Here is a 22244-nt window from a genome sequence, read left to right as displayed (position 1 = left end):
TTTCCTGCACTCATCCTCATCCTGCGAACCACACCTCTAAACAACCATTCCACTGAAGGAAACCCCTTTAACAGATGTGTGCAGTATACACTTCACTATAATATCTCTGTCCTAGATATTTAAGACACTTCAGTTACATTTAATCCAAATGTCGACTTTCTCAAGCTCATGTGAATTGTCATATCATCGTTAACACTTTATGTAAAACATTGTATAAATTTACAAAGTATTTTATAAACAAAATAAAAAGGAGTGGCCCCAAGATAGAACCCTGTGGTACCCCATATATGAAGGTTTTACTTGAGGAATTAAGGCAATATTCTTCCATATGTTACAAATTGGCTCCTATTTTATAACAAAGAACGAAGCTGAAACAAACTACAAAACTGGTTCAAAACAAAATAATTTTCAGGTGGGAGCTGGTGTTTTCACTGGCAGTCACATCTTGTGAATGAAAGAGAGTGATCGCAGGGTCTGCATGGGAGCGAATGAGCCAGGTGTGCTTGATTGGCCTAACGACCCCTCTCTCCACTCACAATCTGCAGGCCACATAGAAACCAAGGATTAGTAACATTTACACACCAATCAGGACAACCTCAGGGTTGTTACACATACATGTGACTTCTAATCCAGCTGAGAGCAATGCTTCTTATGCTGCAGTTTATTTCATACATTCTCAAAGTCAGTAGTATCACATGCCTTAGTTAGGTCCAGGAAAATGCAGATGCCTCAGTCGCCCTTTGTGATAGCGTCATTAATATATCCGAAGCGATTAGAAAGTGATCCTGGAGTCACGCACAGAGCCCGGCAATTTTGCCTCAATGTTTGAAATAGGCAGCCTCCGTTGAAGATCATCTGTAAGCACAGAGGGTGGGGTCAATGATAGAGGCCACTTTGCTATGCAGAGCGTTAATTTAAGATTGCTCAGCACAAGAGTGTTTGAAGCAAAATGTAAATTCCAATTCAGAGTCGAGTCCCTGTTGGGATGATTTGGACAGACTGGGAGACCAAACACCTGCTGTTTGTAGTAACAATTTCACACAGTGGTCATTTGACAGACATGACATCTTGCAGAAACTGACGTGATTAAATGTGATTTCAGAAGAAAAACAAATATGGAGGAAGATCGTCAGCCCTGTTATGTCTTGCATGAGACATTACAGTATAAAGGTACTTGTGTTCTTGCCAAAATATCACCAGCTGCTCTTTTTTTCCATGATACACTTGGCTCAGGGCTCAGTTGTGTTTATGTTCTTTGCCATGTTTACGAGCTGTAAAAGTATGTGACGCTTCCCAGTCTGCTCGCGCTCCTGTGGATATTCCTTTGGATGCAGCCTGATCTGGAATCGTAAGACCCTGACTTGATTGGGAGCAGTAAAATAACCATATGTTCTGTTATTTTGACAAATAACAAAAAAATCGGTTTCGAGCAAGCCTAGAATCAGGCGAGCCCCCATCGGGCCTAATTATTGTGGGAAACAAACACTTCCTGACTAACTTACTTGTTTGATAGTGTTTCACTGTAAAGAATGGAGATACAGTTTTATGCTAAATGTTCTTAATCTAACAGCTGAATATTCTCACATGTATAAAGACAAACCAGAATGTGACAGCAGCTCGATGACTAGACCTTCACAAACACATCGAATGTTTGACTCCAGTTCACTGTTGAAGATATTTAAAGTCCAGAGACTCGCAGCTTTAAACTTTGAATATTCTGCATTTCGATGAGCTCATAGAGCTAAATCCTTCATCGTGCTTTTCCCTTTAAGGTAAAGGAGGGAGGCAGAGTTTAATTAGAAAATCTAATCATGTTTATGTTCAGAGTTTAAGATAATCAAAGCAGAGGATAATCTTTTAATCATCAGCAAATATTATTAACCTAATTAATTGGAGCGTATCTGATTAAATATTTAGAATTGAACATACAGATTAAAGATGTCATTTTCTCTCACTCTGCCATCTGTCTCTCCTTTAATCGTGTATTTCATCCTCTGCTGTGAATCCACTTCTTTAAATTTACCTGTTCTGTTTTTTCAAACCTCTTCTTCCCTCAGTGCTGCTCCTCATTCCTTTCTGCTTGAATCAGCTGATAATATGTCTCATCGTCTTAAACCTCTGCAGATTACACAGACCAAAATACAAACTTGTGATTTCTTTTTACGTTTGTTTAACGCACATGTAACCCGTCCGTTTATGTGTTATATTTCACCAAATGTCCAATTTTGTTCACACTTTATTTTCTTTGTATATTGTTTGTGTGTATATTACTTTTTTTCTTCTTTGGGGGAGTTTTATTATTTATGTAATATTTTTGTTGTGCTACTCTCTTCAGACGGCTTCAGGCTCGTTGAGGAGAGGTGTGCATGTAGAAACCAAACAACTAGAAGTTGCTGTACTGATTCTAATATTCTGTACACAGTATCAATTCCACTGGCAAGTGCAGAAGGTGTCCTCATCTCATTATCACCGCATGCAAACACAACGCAGAGGTTAAAAAATGGTTAAAATGACTTTAATGTGCTCACCATTAAACAATCTCATTCATGACTTAAAGTGTTATATTTGTTTGTGCTGTGAAGGTCTTCATGTGTTCACACGCTCGATGGTAAATCCCCCTTCTACTGTACTGAACCGACCTGCAGCGACCCAAACGATTTACATCAGTAAAACATGATGCAAATTCAGAAACACGTGCAAAAAGACTGAAACAGAAGAAATTATGGAAATACACTGCACAAAGAAAAAGTAACAAAAAGATGAAACACTTAACACAGGGGTAGGCAACCTTTTCCATCAAAAGAGCCCCCCCAAACAAATTGGTCTGGAACCGCAAAACATTGTTGAACCTTTAATGAAATGTATGCAGCCTAACATCTTACTGACACAAACACACACACCTTACTTCCTGTTTGTAAAGAGAAGGATCCGTGGATCATGTGTGGCCCTGAACCATGGGTGGTCATCCGAACTGAGCATCCGATACATTAAAAAGTTAGATTGGCCCTATTTGATGTTTAATATTCAGCTCCATGGTAAGGGGGGTCTGGGGGGTCACATTTCTTTTCCTGCATTCTGCTCAGTTTTGATTCACCAATTTGTGTCTTTTCTACAGAACTGTATGATTCTTATCGAGTCTTTTTGGCCTGTTTGTGTCTTATACACAATAATGAATGTATTGATTGAATACTTTTATATACATGTTAGTTGTTTCTGCACTATTCCAGCCCTGCAAAGTTTTTTAGCCTCTTTATTTATTTGTAAATTTATTTAATTCATTGACCAAACAATACAATTAAAAAATAAAAATCTCAAATCTTGAATGAAAAGGAGCAGAAAGAAGAGTAATCTTATATAATCTGAATGTCTTTCACAAGACATTAATTAATAAACCACAAGTAGCCTATATGTAAAGCTGATCATTTAGAATTACATTCTTTTTTTTGTTTGGGCACTTGTAAGAGTGGTGCATAAACCACAAGGCTTCTTACTCTCTCTTTTATTGATAGTAAGAGCATCTCCCCTGAGTGCTCTGTCACCTCACCTGCTGTTATCAGGGTCGGACAGAGCGGAGTGCGTGATTGGTCGAGCAACAAAAAGAGAGAGGGGGCACTGAATGAGAGCGTAGCGGAGCAGGGATGTTGACAATCCTATGCTTACATTTCACATCATATAAGGGGCTACATTAAAAACTTTGTTAAAAGTTGAACCCTCCAGATCTGTGTACAACTTGTTCTTAAGTGAGCGATGATCTTGGTTTTGTGTTTGAGGTCTGAGATCTGATGCTCTCTGATATTATTCAATGTTTCTTTCACGTTCTCCCGGTCTGTGAACGGCTTTCCATTTCAAATACAAATATCTCTTAATATTACTGTTTGTTGTTTTTCAAATGACTGACAATGGTCCCTCAGATAGGGCGCAGAGCAAAAGGGAAAGGAACCATTGCGCCCAACGCCTGCTGAGGCAGGGCATGAAGAACATTTGCTTGGAGGAAATATTAAAGAATAAAATTCTAAAAGTAGCATAATAATACAATGCAGGGCAGCACGTTTTCCACAGCTAGAAAACAACAATAATTAATACAAATCAAAAGTTTTGGCAAAGTTACAGGGAGCCACTGGATAGGGGCAAAAGAGCCGACCCCCGACTTAAAGGTCCCATATTATACTTTTTCTGGTTTTATCTGCTCTTTAGTGTGTTTTCCAAGTGTCCTGTGCATGTTTAGGCACATCTATGTGCAAAAATTAAAAGTCCACGGAAACGCGTCTTCTCCTACGTCCTCCTGTTAGCTGTAGCATTAGCTGCATGTAACGCTCGGTTCTAGACCCCCTCGATAAAGATTTGTCAGTGCGACGTCATTGTCAGTGTGAGATCACTGATCTAAGCCCATTGGCTCGTTGTGGCAAGCCCTGCAGCTCATGTTGAAATTTCCGAGAAGCGTGCTGAGCAACTGACCAATAACGACAGAGCGGATCAGCAGACCAATCAGAGCAGACTTGGCCCACGTGAAGTCTAACAGTGGGGGCTCAGCAGAGTGTAGCTGACGGACTCAGAGTGTAGAGGGCGCAAGGAGGAGCAGTACATGAAAACAGACACTTTTTTAGAACTATCTATTGTGAACGTACAAAACCACATAGATTAAATATACGAACCCCAAAAAGGGCAGAATATGGGCTCTTTAACATAACACGCAATAACATAAAACGTGCTGAAAATACAAAAACAAAAATACAACAAGAATGACACATACATGAAACGACAGCGAAAGTAAAACTGTGCAGTGGTCCAGGCCTGTGGCGCTCAGTGGATCAGTTCCTTATAGAGAGGGGAGTGAGGGAGGCCAGGCTCTGAAGTCACACCGTGTCACAATAGACGGCTTTGTTTCTGAATGTGCAGCACGTTCTTGTAAATCATTAGGCCTTTCATTTCACACATTAGCGCTGGCCTTTTCCAGATAGTTTCAGGACATTCAGGACCTTTCACATATGCACCTCACAGGGAAAGATGGAGCCGGATGCCCTCCCACTACTGGAAATAAAACTCTTTTGAGGTGAGGAGGCGGGCCGCATTGTGGAGCCTGCAGGAGGAAGAGGAGTAAGGTGAGTGGATTGTAATGGTGACCGTTTTGTGTAAGTATCATAACATCATTTCTATAGATGTTTTAATCACTCAACAGTAGGAAACGTAATGAGGCAATATAATCAAATAAAGCAGAGAAATGTCACCACTCCACATGAATGTTTCAGACGTACCTGCTTTGTTCAGGCATCGGCTTGACCCACAACTTGTCACAGTAAGTGTAGGGTCGGCTGCAGGAAGAGTCAACTTGGAGTCGTCGGGGGTTACAGATTCAGACAGCTGCACTTTCTGGATTGTGGTGCATGTGAAAAAGGGGCTGAAGTTTGAGGTACATTATTCAAAACAAGAACCTCATCCTGACCCTTCAGCAGCACCAGAACCAGGAGCTCCTTGTGCCTTTTCACCTGCTGAGACCGATGTGTCTCAACCCACATAGACTCCATCTATAAAACATAAACCATGCCACTTCTTCCCCGGCCTGCTGCGCCAAGAAAAGAAGAACACAATATGAACTCTTGTTAGTTTTTCTTTGTGTTGCTCCTCTTTTTTTTTTAATGCAAGACGACAACAAAGACCAGCTCTGGTTCTCTGTCCTCCTGCATCTTCTCTGATTCTGTGTGTGTGTGTGTGTGTGTGTGTGTGTGTGTGTGTGTGTGTGTGTGTGTCAATCCACGCCTTCAAGATAGACTGTCATACATTTTGGAGTCAATCTGTGTGTGCATTCTTCTGCATGTTTATGTGTGTGTGTGTGCCTTACGCTCCGTGCAGGGTGCGTGGGCGGGGTTTGTGAGTTTGACAGGCATATTTTATCTCCTTACACGACAGCCCCATCAAAGATTAACAGTGAAAAAAATATGAAGCACTAATGGAGGCACATGGTGTTCTCATCAGAAAGTTACAGCTGTCATCACTAATGCTGCCAGTGGCTAACCACACACGCACGCACACACACACACACACACACACACACACACACACACACCCCTACAGTAACAGTGTCCTGAGTGTGCTGACAGATGGTGAAACAGAAAAGGAGCAGGGTTAGAGGTTTAAATTCTGTCCAGTCGTGTTAGTAAAACCCGTCCAGCTGCCCTCTGTTCACAACGTCATCTGTGGCGCACAGCGGCCCACAATAAATCTCTCACCAAACTTTCCCCACACTTAGTCTGAGTTCAGCCCAGAATAGAAAGTGTGAATCTTTTATCATGTTCCTTTTTATCTAACTATGTAGGTTAGTTCTCTGTTTCAATTACTGACAGAAAAACATCGTCATGTGTGCTTAAATATTTATGTCAACTGGCCTATTTTTCACCAACATATTGTTAACAGTTTGTGTCATAAAGAGACAGAGAGGCATGTTTTTATCTTCAGCCATCAAATCTCAGGACACTGTGATAACCAGCCAGGAGTAACAGGGCCGGGCTTAAATAATGTGGGGCCCGGGGGCCAGAGAAGACTCGGTCTGGAGTTTCCTTCACTCTGTGTTGTTGTTCTGTGTTTAGTATATTAACTTACAGCCTCAGGAAGCCACACTGAGGACAGGTTTCTTACAGTGAGATCCATCACCTGGTTAGCTGTGTGTCAGGTAGTTTCTGAGCATTAAAATGTATTTGTTGTTTACTTGTTTTGGTGATTAAAACCTTTCCATTAAGCCGTTCATTTTGTGAAACTTTGTGAATGAGTCATCTTTATATAAAGTCTGTGAACATTTCTTTGACATTTCTTTCATGTAAGGAAGAATGTGTGACTTTTTGATCCAGTAGATGTTGCCCTTGAGCTCCAGCATGAAACCAAAACAAACTGCTGTTTGACACACCTCCAACCCCCCTCCTCAACCGCGTTCGCACGAAGGAGTTATGAATTAGAACGCACAATAATTAAGCAACATTAAGAGCAAGCGGTGGACAAAATTGTCATGTAAACACGGCTCTAAAAACAACACAGCCAGCGGGACTCGAGCTTCTCACTCATTGTAGACAGTTATGACTCAGAGACACATTTACACAGGAGAGACTGGATTTAGCTTTGAGAGGAGACAACAGTCAATAAATAAATATATTTAAAAAAAGAATTCACTGTAAAAGTTTATTTTGACAAAATGAAACAACAGGAGAATACATCATGTACATCATGTACGGACGGCAGACTGTCCACAGTGTGTTTCACACCTCCAAAAATACGATATACAAAACAGTGAAGCTGGACGGTATTCTGATTTCATCCCCCTCCAAGGATGTCAAAGATAAATATTTGGTACAAAAAGAAAGAGTTACAGAACAAAGAATAACGTAGAGATTTTAGATTTAGCCTTCTGAGCAGCCTATCGAACACAGCTGGAAGATTTTACTGAAACCATGGAGACTCAGAGATCCACTGAGAAGAAGTCTGGATCACTAGATGATGGTCTGGATTCTTACTTTAGTCCCTCCCGTTGTTGTGACCTCGCTCTGACTCACAGGTCCCTTTATGAGACCCTCAGGTCCCTGAATTAGACCCTCTGGTCCCTGAACGAGACCCTCAGGTCCCTGAACGAGACCCTCAGGTCCCTGAATTAGACCCTCAGGTCCCTGATGAGACCCTCAGGTCCCTGAATTAGACCCTCTGGTCCCTGAACGAGACCCTCAGGTCCCTGAACGAGACCCTCAGGTCCCTGAATTAGACCCTCAGGTCCCTGATGAGACCCTCAGGTCCCTGAATTAGACCCTCTGGTCCCTGAACGAGACCCTCAGGTCCCTGATGAGACCCTCAGGTCCCTGAATTAGACCCTCTGGTCCCTGAACGAGACCCTCAGGTCCCTGAATGAGACCCTGAGACCCTCAGGTCCCTGAACGAGACCCTCAGGTCCCTGAATGAGACTCGCAGGTCCCTGATGAGACCCTCAGGTCCCTGAACGAGACCCTCAGGTCCCTGAATGAGACCCTCAGGTGGGCCAAATTAAGAAGAAAAGGAATCTGTAAATAAGAGACGCTGATGTTTCCTCATCAGATAGTAAACTGTGCCAGGATACCTTTGGGTTAAAGTAGAGTGGAGAAATCAGAGATAATATAAAGCTTTAAAAAGAGGTCGCTGGTCAGTGAAAGGCGTTGAAGTAGGGCTGTCACTTTTTCAGGTCAAGTTTGAACGACCCAGCACTGAACCTTCAGTTTCAACCCGTGAAGCCTCCACTCATGTCTCTTTGTAAATCTGACATGGTTACATTCACCCACGTCTCAGTGAAAATCAAACGGGTGACTGCGGACGTGTTGTGGTGAGGTCGTCTCCAGAACCAGAGCAGAACTAGAATGACTGTTGGATGAAGATTAAAGTGTGAGCAGAAGCCTGAACTACCAAGCTGCAAACTCGACACCTTACCTGCTCCTGAACAGGTTATGTTTGAGATAGTGGCTGAACGCCTACTGGCCAATCAGATCTCTTTATCAAGGAGCCCTGCCAGCTGATCGTAGGTGAGGAGGAGTGAGAGAGGCCTGTATGATTTTTAATATAAAATATGATCCTCAAAGACATTAAAGATGCTTTCATCAAATGAAGTGTACTTTTCTTTCAGTGGGGTTTGCTTATTCATTTTAAAAGCCCCGTAGCTCTCTGCTGAGCCGCAGCTGAAATACATTACATCTCATACTGTCAGTTACGCCACATGTGAGAACTCATGTTTTTTTAAATGTGAGTTTTTAGGATTTATGTATTTATTGGAGAGACAGGACAGTGGATAGTGAACACATCCACACTTACTGTGGATCCCTCTGACCTAAGCTTTTTAGTCCCCATAAAAACAGTGCTGCTGCCTTCAGGTGCTCCAGCGGGATGGCATGGTCCCCTCTAGAAATCTGATTGGCCACCACAGGTGCCACCACAAAAAAATCCTCAACTGTGATTGGCTATTTGCCCTGTCAAAGGCAGGACTTATGTTAAAACCAACAATGATGTCTCTTTTGCAGAACACTGCTAGTTTTCTCTACATATCAATGTGCACATTTATTTGTTGTTTGTCCACAACATTTTAAATAAATACTCTGCACAACTGGTAAGTACGATGTTTCCAAGGAGCACCTGAAGGCAGCATATGAGAAGTGTTAATCTTTTTATCTAACATCTGACCTGTTTTTGTTACTGTTAACATTTAACTGAGTTTAGAGTCTGACATGAATGTAGAGTCACTGTTCACCCTCACACACATCTGGTTCTAGTTCTGGTTCTGGCTCCAACAGCTCCTCGCTCTTTGATACCAAATGTTCGTCTTCACCTAGTTGTAACTGTGTCTGTTTTTATTGATCATTATTTAGAGACTCTTTGTTTAATATTTGGCACAAATGAAACATTATAAATTCTTGAGTTTTGGTGACTTGACCTGTTGACAGCTCTGCTTTAAAGGCTCCCTCTTTGAAGCAGATCCTCAACGACCACTCTTCATTTTACAATCGTCTCTATGATATCTGAATTTATGTGTTGTTAAAATAAAAATACTGGTAGATGAAAGATTTATAAAACTTAGTGTGCATCCAGTAAAACTGCGTTGAACCACGTTTCTGACACAACATACACTTAATCAATAGCTAAAGTTCTAGAAATGAAGCCATGAATATACATATTTCTCTTTTTGTGTACAGCACAAAACAAAAACCTGCATCAACAGAAAGAATCAGTGCATTTTGCATGTGAGTTGTTCTTTTTTTTTTACTCTGTGTCCCGAAGAAGGCGTTTTTTTTTTTTTTTTTTACCGAACAGCTCCTCTGGAATGGTTCTTTGTACAGCAAGAAAGACAAAAAGCAATCATGTGAGAGTCATTCGCCCCCTCAGGCGTCCACAGTTCAGCGCGAAGGGCAGCAGAAGGGCACTTAGTCAAAAAAAACTAAACAAAAAAAAAAGTCTTTGCCACACACTTCACTGGAAATCTGGAGAAGCAAACATGTGTGTGGTCCACCCAGGAAATGACAGAGCGGGCTCCAGTTACAAACACTTCCCTCTGGTCAGTAGAGCCACAGGAAACACTCTGCAGAACACTTATTTGGTCACCAAGGAGAGATTAAAGCAAAGCCTGAAGGTAGCAAAACTCCAACTCCCGATACAAAAACACACAAAATTTGATTCAAAACTGCAGTTAGGCCTGACACGAGTCTGTGGGGGGGAGCTGAAGATCATTGTCCTCCATCTTTCTGTGCTGGTTGATTCACATTTCTACCTTCACTTGTTCCCATTTTGGAAATGACTTTGAAAGAGAAGTCTTCAAATGATGACCCAAACCCAAATGGAGCGGAAACATTTGACAGAAGACAAAACAGGTGAAATGTGTTCAAGGTGCCGGACTCCCTTAAAAACAAGCCTTCATGCTGAGGTGGGGCCGTTAGCTCTGGGTGTCACAGGTCGCTGTGTGTCTGATGTGCGTTACTCTTTGATTTAACCCTCAGCAGGAGATGATTTTGTGTCCATGGCCGTCAGGGTCAGGGGTCGTTATAAAGTAATCCATTAGAGTATAGATCATTGTTTACGTCTCTCCTACATCTTGTCAGGTAGCTGCGTACCAGGTAAACCTCCGATTGTGTGTAGATAGCTAATTCAACTAGCGAGAAGAGAGGACGACATTTACTTTGTGGAATTCTCCCTGTTGTGAATATTATTAAAAACAACATGGTGGTCAATTTATGAGTCTGTGTTGTATTGTTTTCATTCAATTCAATTTTTATTTTTATAGCGTCAACTCATAACAAGTGTTATCTCAAGACACTTTACAAAAGAGCAGGTAAAATACCTTACTCATTGTTATGTTACAAAGATCTGTAAAGTTTAGTGAGTCTGTTAGTCCTGTTCTTAGTCTGCAGATTTACAGATTATGGGCCTGAAACATTCAAAGGTACAGGAGGCTACAAAGCGTCCGGACAAAATAACCCGACGCTAAAGACACAAAAAAAGGTTTGAATTGTCGGTAACATAAACGTGTTACTTTCCTCTGTAATGCAGCAACATAATTTACTTCTTAGTGGCAGTAACGAGTACATTTTAAAGTAAGGTTACTTAACAGTGATGACCATCTGTTCATGAAACTTGACTGCTAGCTAACAGCTGATTGTCTGCAGAATATAAAATGACTCTAACCAGTTCTCTGTCTGACATACTGAAGGTTGGACTGTGAGTACTTTAACACCTGTGTTCTGACACCACTAGAGTACGCTTCACCGTTATGACCACCTTTAGAAAAGCTGACCAAACTGCAACAGGTTGATGGTACAGGCTAAAAGGATCCATGAATGTCGACGACACAGCGACACACATCTGTGACGTCCTCCACAGTGCATCCTGACTGTGTTTTCAGGGATTCCTCACTTTGGACACTGTACACTGCTTCATTCTGTGTTTTTAAGCATCCACCTGGGTCTAACACAAACCGGTAAAGAGACTCAGGACCCAAAGCCATACAAGATCCCAGATCCTGTCCTGGGTCACTGAGTCCATGTGGACACATGAAGACCTCTAACCGGTAAGCTTCTCTGATCCTTGTGCGGTGAGGGCGAGGGCGAGGGCGGGCCGTTGATCCTCCTATTGAAACAAATGAAATGAACCAGCACATCCCCCTGCTTCATCGTGTGTCGTCTGTGTTTTGTCTTAAAGCTGCTCAGCACCGTTCAGTAACGTGTGTGTGTGCTCGGCCCTGCAGTGATTCCGTCTCTGACATGGAGGTGTGTGTGTGTGTGTGTGTGTGTGTGTGTGTGTGTGTGTGTTAGGAGAAGTCACTGTCCTCGGCCCCGTATAGATCAGCTAGTTTCCTGAACCTGGGCCCCCATTCACTCAGGTAGTGGTAGTCCTGCTCGGCTTCAGACGACACCGTCCCCAAGGAGCTCAGCGACTCCGCCACTGATCCCGCCCCCTCGTAGGCATAGGTCGCCAGCGAGTCGTAAGGCGGCGCCGTCGGGTTACAGTCGTTCTCCAGCACCCTCTGATTGATGAACTCTCGCACGTCCCCGTTGTCGCGCGTCGCCACGCTGACTGGCGGTATCATGAGGCTGCAGGCGGTGGGGGCGGGGCGGCGGTGCGGCGGGTACAGCAGGGTGTCGGAGGGGATGATGTCACGCCTCTGTTTGGCGGATTCCTCCAAGGCGGCGGCGGTGTCCGGGTGACGCAGGGCTCCGATGTCGAACGCCTGGGTGTCCTCCTCGCCGCCGCCCTCGTCGTTGTAGCTCACCACGTTGTCCCGGACGTCCTCCTTGGAGATGATGAGCGGTTCCTGCTTCCTCTGGCGCTTCAGAGCCGTGAACAGGACCACGATCACTGCAAGAGACGACAGCACAGAGACATGGCGTCAGACATTTAACAGCGAGCAACAAAGAGAGGTGATGAAGAGGTCAAAGGGCAGCCCATGTTGATGGTCCCATTATATTCACTCTGTTTATTTAATGGTTTTAATGGAATTGAACACAAGTTAATGGCTCTCTGCCAGACACTGTCAGCTCAGTCAGATGATTTTAATTACAGCTGTGGAACATAAGCATGCTCTCGGGCTCCAGTACCTCACAAAGACTGTCAATAACATCGGTAACTCATTCAGAGGAGAGAGAAGCCAAGAAAACAGATTCTCTGTCAAACACAGAGTAGTGATAAGTGGTCACCTGTTGTAGGTGTCTCCTGCGTCCTCTCTCCCTCTTGAGTAGCTTTAATTGGTTATGTATAACAACTCATTGTTGATGGAGCCACATGTATCGACCCATCCATTATCTATACCTCTAACGCCACAGAAAGGGAACCCGCCAGGCCGGGGAGTCCAATCAGATCCCTTCTTAAGCGCTAACCACTGCACCACCTCACAGCCTTGATCTGGAGACACAGCTTCTTTAAGTGACTCTCTTGGAATTGATTACAACTCTACAATTCATTTAGCAGACGCTTTTTGAGAGTAAGAACAACACCAGCAAGGATCTAGAGAGGAGGAGACAACGTCAGGAAGTGCAAACGATCAGCTTTGAGTCTGACCAGACACACAGGTGCTGACAGGAAGTGACCACTATGTAAACATAGAACATGTTCATATAAGTATGACTTCATTATTCCCTCAAAAGGTAGACAGCAGCTCAGCACGATGGTTGATTTTAAAATCCAGACCAACTTATGAGAACATAAGCGACGTCTTCTTTTAGTGTTGACATCTTCTGGTTGGATAATTGTGAAGAACTTGAGTTGTGTGTGTTTTAGTAGAGGAACCTTTATTGTAGCAGATTTTATCTTCAAAGCCAATCAGAAAAGGTAGAATAAAGAGTTTAAGACTGAGCTTTTTAAGGATCATGTGACTGTTGAACGGCTGGAACTGTATTTCTGGTGTCTTATAAATGCATGAGGGTTGGGCACTTTGTGTCCAGGACACTTCAGTAAAACACAGTCAGTCAGTCGGTCACTGAGGTGGGGATTGTACGACGTGTAAGAGAGTAGATTCAGGTGAGCGTGTGGCAGACATGGCAGAAAAAGAGGGAGCAGAGTACTCTGAGCTTTAGTGCATCTAAAAGGTGCATTAGATGTGCGTCGAAGTGTGAAGAATAAACTTTCAGGATGTAGCAGCTGATTCATGTTGTGTAAAAACATTTTCTCCTGTAAAGACGAAGAAGTGAAGATATAAATCAGATCTCTGCTTTTACAAAGTATGCATGCTTTACAGACTGAGGGGAATGTTAGTTGGAGGACAGAGAGGAGCCTTTGATTTCAGAGTGGACTCATCCATAAGAAATCATGCAGAACATTTGATTGGCTAAGCTCATGCAGGCCAGTTTGCATTTAAATCAAGAAGGAGCACAGCGGCAACAAGAAAGAGCAGAGGTGGAGCCGGGGTCACTGAACTGAGAGGAGCGATAATGGGAACACAGTAACACTGCAAATCAGAGCAAGAAAATGTCTGCAGAAGAAGAGAACATCAGATCGTTACAGCTACAGGGAGAGAGAGGCAAACATGTCGGGTGGAGGAGAGTCGAGGAGAGGCGGAGCAGGAATCCAATCATCATGTGATGGTTAACACAACACATTCATATGCATATCAGCTCGATTTAAATACTACAGCTGATTATCATGTTCAGTGTAATTCATCTGATTTCTCTGCTGAACCAGAACGAGCTTCAACGTATGCTCCTCTTTCATTGTATGGAGACATATGAATGTATAAGTTAGGTGTGATTTCACACTCTGTGTTGGAGTGTGATCACACCCACACAGTGTTGTTTATGTCTGAGTATGTTGGTTAAAAAGTTTTCTCTCAGATATAACAGATTTTATACCAGCGGGTAGTACTTGAGGGTTCTTCACAGGAAACTGGAATGAACACCAGGGAGGGGAAGTCACAGCAAAGAGTGCAGAAGGGCACACTAAACGTATCTTTAGTGTTTCTGTTATTTCAACTACGTCTTCACTAAACGTGCTATCAGGGAGATACAACATGGAGAAGCTGTAGACTGTCTGCACACTTGTTATGAATTATGATTGATTGATTGAAAACTCTTGATGAATAGAGTTTCAGCGTTCATGTCCAGAACTTTGAACACTGAGATTTGAGCCAGCAGCAAGGACATAAAACCCTTTACAAGACGTGGGCTCTAATAAAACAAACCAGCACACACTGACAAGGAACTGACTGGTGTGGCTGGGTTAGTGTTAACTCTCTGTTTATGATTGAATTAACTGTTAGGTCTATGTGAGAACAATGTAACACTATCAGTGCTGCGGCGGTATTTTGACATCTACTCCTAATTGGTGCATTTCTTTTGTTCAGCTTCCTTTGTATCTGAGTAAGACGGTCATGAGCTGTGACTACAGCTTAATCTAAAGAATCTGTGAAACTAGGACACTCCTTTAAATGATATATTTCTCTAAATAAACGATTACGATCACAACATTGTTTCGCCACTGTGTCGCCGTTGCGACCATTTTGGCACACTAGCTCGGTGGTGAGGTTTGTTTGCTAAACTGAAGAATAATATTTCTGTTGAAAAATACTGCAGAAGCCATGAATGTGCGGCAGCATTTAGTGAGTAGAGTTTCTCTCTCTGCACACCCAGTGTCCCCGGTGTGTGTCAGCTAAGTCTGCAATGACTGCACTTTCACAGCCATAAATATGTATTCATTTTCCCCGCCTCCCACTGGACTGTGACCGCTGCCTGAATAAGAGGATAAGTGGGGATGTGGCGACAGATGAGATGCATTCATTTCCATACAGGCTCTGATTGTGACAAGCAGCGGCAGAGTTTCTGAACCAACAGTGTTTGACTTTACAGAAAACTAGACAGCATCATTATACAAGGCACACGCCATTCAGGTTATCATCACACTCCTGTTATTATCATTCACTCAGCTCCAATAACCGCCACTCAGAGGACCTTTCCACATGTTTTAACATACAATGTTAATATGTTATCATACCGTCCATCAAGGGCAGGCGCCCCCTCCAGACAAAAAACATTTTAAACCTAAATGATAGACTTGAAGCTTGTATATTTATTTTCTCGTCTTCTGACTACTCAAAGCACTTTAACACCGCCAGTCACACCTACACATTCACACACTGATGGTAGAGGCTGCTGTGTAAAGAGTCCATCAGTATTAACTCATCCATTCATACACATTCACACACTGATGGTAGAGGCTGCTGAGTAAAGAGTCCATCAGTATTAACTCATCCATTCATACACATTCACACACTGATGGTAGAGGCTGCTGAGTAAAGAGTCCATCAGTATTAACTCATCCATTCATACACATTCACACACTGATGGTAGAGGCTGCTGTGTAAAGAGTCCATCAGTATTAACTCATCCATTCATACACATTCACACACTGATGGTAGAGGCTGCTGAGTAAAGAGTCCATCAGTATTAACTCATCCATTCATACACATTCACACACTGATGGTAGAGGCTGCTGAGTAAAGAGTCCATCAGTATTAACTCATCCATTCATACACATTCACACACTGATGGTAGAGGCTGCTGAGTAAAGAGTCTATCAGCATTAACTCATCCATTCATACACATTCACACACTGATGGTAGAGGCTGCTGAGTAAAGAGTCCATCAGTATTAACTCATCCATTCATACACATTCACACACTGATGGTGGAGGCTGCTGTGTAAAGAGTCCATCAGAATTAACTGTAACATACACCACCAATGGAGCAGTGGGAGCAACTCAGGGTTAAGTGTCTTGCTCAAGGACACATCGGACATGTTGCTTCAGGAGCTGGGGATTGAACCCCTGACCTTCCGATTGAGAAAAGACCAACTCTACCACTGACCCACAGCCGCTCCAAAGATCAGAAGTCCAATAAGCATGGTAGTCCTTCAGCATTCAGTAAAAATGGTTCCCTCTTCCAAATCGAACAAGCTCACAAACTGAGATGTACGTTAGGTATTATTATGAAGCTTTCAAAAAAGAATTGGTTATTTTTCATGTGTAATATGAAATGAATTAGGGAGCACATACATGACTGTGGCTCAGTGGGAGTGGGAGAGTTGGACGTCTCTCAACCAAAAACGTTGGTAGTTCATTACCCAGCTTCTGCAGCGACATGTCAAAGTTTCCTCAGTGAAGAAACTGAACCCCGAAATGTTACGCTGCTACACGGGCAGTGTGTGAATGGATTAGTGGGTAGTTTAGTGAATGTGACATGTAGTAACGCCATGTACCACAGCATGTCTGATGTATTACTGTAGTGTTTAATAATCATGATTCACTCACTGAGCAGAATGATGGCACATAGCAGGATGGCGATGAGAGCTCCAGTGCTGAGTCCAGGAGCGCTGCTAAGAGCCTCGGCGTTACACACTTCCATGTTGCCTTCACGGTCACAGGTGCACACTCGCACGGTCAGGGTACCCGTGCTGCTCTGCATGGGGTAGTCTCCATCAGTGATCACCACGGGGACCAGGTAGACGCTCTGGTGGAGGCGGCTGTAGCTGGCTCTGCGTGTTAGGATGCCGGCTGTGTTATCTAGGCGGAGAAAGGTCAGTTAGAGTTTCATCTTAATTTATAATCCCATTAAGAGTCAAACAGACAACAAAGTCACAGTGCAGAAAAAAAGACCTCCAGCAACTTCATTATGACCAACACTGCTGAAAATGAGTTACAAGTTACAAGTTTTTGTTCTTAATATTGGTTGCCGACCAATGAGAGCTCTTGTATCAGGATTTCCTGCATGGGTGAGGCCTTATTCAATAGACTGGGACCAAAAAGAGATACCATACATGTGATTCGTTAAAAAAACTATATAAAGAGTTGACATATTAAACCAAATAGTTGTTACAATAAGCAAACAGCATCAATACATTTCCTGTTAGAATCAATGAGGTGTTCAGGTCTTGGTAGGTCAAGCACAATGCCAATGTTTTGATGCTAAGCTAAGCTAACCCACTGTAATCCAAAGCTTCCATATCTTTCTTCTTAAATAGCTCTTTGCCAGAAGTCCCAATAGACTGTCTTTAATACGGACTTAAAGCAATAATGTGTAACTTTTCCACCTTAAAAAGTCGATCTCATGGTAAAAGTAACGTCCACAGAGTGCCCTGGTCGCCTGATTTCAGCACAATGTAGCTTTGGCAGCAGCCTGCAGAAGTGCGTACAGCTTTGCGGCACGAGTTCATAAAGCAGCAAGTTAGCCTGTCTCTGTACTGAGTGATACAATGACTGAGGCTAAGAGGAAGAGGACGGATGAAGCTTAGAAGAGAAAAAGAGAGTGACCGAACAAGAAGCCGGACTCGAGGAAACAACAGGTTCTACACGTTTGTTTTTACGACTGTGCAGTTACTCAGAGACCCTCGATGAGCACCACAGCGCAGCAAACCGTATTCCTCCATAATGTAACTAAAAGTTAAAATATGGATTGTACTATACACTTTGTACCAATCATATCAATATAAGATAGATCATGATGTCAGAGTTTATGAAATGACATTAACGCTGTTATGTGGGGTAAACAGAGGGGTTACAGGTGTTCAGCAGACGCCAGGCTCGGCTTTTGTTTTTTCCTTCATTTTTATATTTGCATGAATTTCTGTTAAAGAGGAAAAACATCCATGTAATAAGTCAAATAATCTACAGACACCCGTTTGCGCCCGCCTGTGCTCGGTCAGTGTGAGTGAAGCTTACCTCCGTTGTCTCTGACGGTGAAGTTGCTGCGCTGCGTCCCCTCAGGAGCCAGGCTGAAGAAGAACTTGTGTCCCGATGATGGCTCGTCTGCATCCACTGCACTCACATTCTGGATCCTCTGTGACACACACACACACACACACACACACACACACACACACACACACACACACACACACACACACACACACACACACACACACACACACACACACACACACACACACACACACACACACACACACACACACACACACACACACACACACACACACACGGTGAGTTCCATTAGAACTCTCAGAGTTCTGTCAGAATGAGCTCTCAGAGGGTCGTTGTGAAGTCGTCACATTCTCAGAGTTTAAATATCAACACAGTGAACGGACTCAGATCACCTGAATACACACACTATAGAGAGAGAGAGAGAGGGACAAAAACTTACCAACACATAGACCAGAGATCGAAATAAATTTACACACACACATAGACGATAGACACTTACCACACACGAGAGAGAAAAACTCAACAACCAAGAATCGAGCACATCGATCACATCGTTTGGAGCAGAAAGCTGCTCTACTTGAGCATGTCTGCACAGAGACAGGTAAGTCTGTGCACTGAACACAAACGTTTTGATGTTAAAAAGATTTTAAAGTGGTGAAGTTTTTAGGTGAAGCAGCAGTGAGTGAGTTTCAGTGAGAGGACAGGTGGAGTCTGTTCAGGTTTCATACAGACTCTGAACAAACAGAAGAACAGAAAACTTTTGATTTAAGACAAAACTCAAGTTAAAGAGCTTCAGAGTAAATCCACATGTTTGTATCACAAAGTGACCTGAACAGAAATACATTATTTCCTCTACTTCCCTCATGTTGTTTGTTTGAACACGTCTTCAGCTTCTTCTTTTTTTAAATTCATAAAAACATACAAACTATCGTTAAAATGAATGCAGCCATGGAGCCAAAGTCAAGGTTCAAAACTCAGAAATGCTCATAAAGTAAATCCATCGCATGTGAAACTTCTCAAAAGTCTGAGGGTTACTGCTCTTCTAATCACACTGCTGTTAATCAACACGTTCCTCTCTGCTGTCGTTGTTTTAAAACAGAAAGCTGTTTTAACACCACCACTGGCTGCAGGAAATGGTTTCATGGTGACATTTTGTGTTTCTTTTCTCTCACCTGACAAAACACTCTGCATCTTGTAAAGGTGTGAGGACGGTGACAGTATACACTCTAACAAGTGTTTGAATCACACGTGTGTGTTTATTAGTGTTTCAGACTCTGTGTTCATTTGTCACTATACTGTCTGTATCGACTGAAGTTCAGTGAACTCATGCCGAGCACAGCTTCTCTTTACTCCATGCTACAAACTTTAGCAGCTAACGCTCAGATGTAGGACGGGGAATTACAACAATCTGCAAAAGTTCAACAGTGCAAGACGTCATGCAGAAATGACCTCAAAAGTAAATACAAATGAACATCTTCAGTTTCTGTCCATTCCTCCCTCTCTCTCTACTAGCCGCTGTGTGGCCGTAGATGTAGTCCATTAGGTGAGACCACTTCTACTTCTGTCTCTAGATGTCTCTACAGCTCTTATGGTCTTGAAACCTTTCTGTATATGCTGTGGCGCTTCTTGCATTTCTTCCAGCACTGCTCTGATGTTCCAGTGAACCCCTCTGCAGCCATCTTTTGTGAAACAAGCTGGAACAGCTTTTCGTTCTGCACAGCACCGTCCAGTTCCCCTCTGCACCTCCTCTTCTCTAATGATACCCAGGAAGGTCTGCACCTCCCCGAGGTCGTCCACTTTAAGAAAAAGCTAAAGACCCAGCTCTTTCATGAATACCTACTAACTTAATGATGATGGTCTCCATATTATTGATGATGATGATGGTAATGATGATGGTTTTTGTTTGATAACGACAACTTATAAGATGGTTTCTATACTGATTAGAGCTCTCAAGAACTGCTGTCAATGTTGTGCTTTGCCTCTGGTCACTTCCTGTCAGCACCTGTGTGTCCAATCAGACTCAAAGCTGATCGTTTGCTCTTACTGACATTGTTCCCTTTTTTCTAGATCCTTGCTTGTGTTGTTCTTACTCTCTGATGTACGTCACTTTGGATAAAAGAGTCTGCTAAGTGAATTGTAGAATTGAATATGTAGCCTAGAATTGCTATGCGCTGACATGCTTCTCAACCCCCCCCCCCCAAGAAAAACAGCCTTCAAACTAGTCTCAACGAAATCCAGGGGACATTTAAACATGGTGAGTTTTGTGTCCTTTATTACCCCTGTTGCACGGGAAGAGGTGATTCTTTTGACAGATAAACGGCCTGCAGTGTGTGTCGCTCCGCCTTTAAGGGGACGGATCAGTACGCTTGTGACCCCAACAGAAGGGTAAAAAAGGAAGGTAGGGATCGGTTCTTTTGCCACCATTCACAACTTTTTTGGCTTTTTGAGCCTTTATTAGAGAGACAGTGTATAGAGTTTGAAATCAGGGAGAGAGAGAGAGAGTAGGGAATGACATGCGGGAAGGGAGCCACAGGTCGGATTCGAACCTGGGCCGCCCGCTTGGAGTTCTACAGCCTCCATACATGGGGCGCGCGCTCTAACCACTGTGCCACCAGCGCCCCACTGTTCACAATTTTCGACTGTGGAAACGCCAATAAATGTATCCTGTACCAAACTGAAGCGCCTGGTGGAAACAGTCACTGAACAGGTAGCACTGTGAATCACTCATTCAGTTTTATTTTTATCACTTTTTAGCTCATTGTTTTTGGTTTCATCGCCAACAATCTCAGCTCTCCACTTTGTTTCCAGTAGCAACAAGTTAACGATCATTTGGTTAAAAAAGAACAGGTTACACTTTCTGTCCATCAGCTCTCAGTATAAAACACAAGAGGAGCAAGCTCCCAGCATTAAGCAGCTGAAGATATCAGGATGAGAGAGACGCTCCACATGAATGCTAATGTGGTTCTCTGTCTGCAGAGTGAGAGGCAGCTGTCGTCCGTCAAAGTTCTAACATTGAAAAATCAATACAAGCAGCTTCACAATAGAGATGAACTCATATGAATACAGTGCAGGAGCCGCTCTGTAAGCAGCTCTCCGCTGGTGTCTGAACGTCTCTGACTTTATAACCACAGTCTTATTTAATTGAATGGGAGACACTCGCTGGGAGATTAACGGCTTTAACAAAGATCTGTGCCAATAAAACTCAACACAGATGCAATAACACACACACACACACACATGCGCTGGCACATGTACACTTAAAAAAATCTGGAGCCTGAGGGAAGCAGCGAGGATATCCATCGAACAAATACTGATGATTACCATTGATGGACAGATGAAAGGGCAGAGGAATTAAAGGATGAAGGGATGAGAGGGACGTGAGCACAGCGATGGCAGAGAGCCACCATGCTGAACAATATGTGTGTGTGTGTGTGTGTTATATTTAACCTGTTACATGATAACACACACACATTTCTCTTCTAATTCCATTAATTGTTGCATGAGATGAGATGCATGATATATTTGTGTTTGTGTAAAGCCTTATTTACACTCTTCCATGTGTGAAAGTTGCCGTCAGCGTCCATGACAGATTAGCTTTCAGCCTCAAAGAAGAGAGAGAGAGAGAGAGAGAGAGAGAGAGAGAGAGAGAGAGAGAGAGAGAGAGAGAGAGAGAGAGAGCGGTCTCAGCCAATCAGCTGCAGGACTGTGTGTGTGTGTGTGTATGGCATGTATGAATTCATAAGCCCCGTGTGTCTTAATCCCATTAGATGCATCCCATACAGTACAGTATGTGATGAATCACATCAAATGGTTTTACAGGATAATATAATTGCTCCCAGTAGGTTTCCAGGTGATCAGAGTCCTGAATCAGATATTACACATATTTAACAAACGCAAAGTTTTTTTTTGCAGTTGCAAAGTTAAATCAATGAATCCTGATACACCTTAACTTGGCTTGAAATGTCGGCTACACTGCTCCACACAAGGAGGTTCTGATCCACCTCGGCCTTGATCAAATAGTTTGTGTTTGGTTGTTTTGTGTAAAGGAAAAATCAAGACACACA

General features: G+C 43.0%; 1 protein-coding gene across 1 annotated transcript in view; it reads right to left on the bottom strand.

Annotated features, from left to right (window-relative positions):
- Nucleotides 1-7150: 7150 nt before the first annotated feature.
- cdh6 (cadherin 6) overlaps nucleotides 7151-22244 on the bottom strand; it is an 86031-nt gene continuing 70937 nt past the window's right edge. Inside the window, exons 10-13 of the mRNA XM_061043781.1 lie at nucleotides 18181-18298; nucleotides 16774-17025; nucleotides 8312-12336; nucleotides 7151-7472 (exon numbers count right to left, since the gene is read on the bottom strand). Of these exons, the coding sequence (XP_060899764.1) occupies nucleotides 11789-12336; nucleotides 16774-17025; nucleotides 18181-18298 (918 nt within the window). The 3' untranslated portion in view covers nucleotides 7151-7472; nucleotides 8312-11788. The remainder of the gene's footprint in view (nucleotides 7473-8311; nucleotides 12337-16773; nucleotides 17026-18180; nucleotides 18299-22244) is intronic.

The sequence above is a fragment of the Labrus mixtus genome, chromosome 8, assembly GCF_963584025.1.
Source record: "Labrus mixtus chromosome 8, fLabMix1.1, whole genome shotgun sequence".
Classification (NCBI taxonomy): Eukaryota; Metazoa; Chordata; class Actinopteri; order Labriformes; family Labridae; genus Labrus; species Labrus mixtus.
This window is presented reverse-complemented; position numbering and strand designations above follow the sequence as displayed.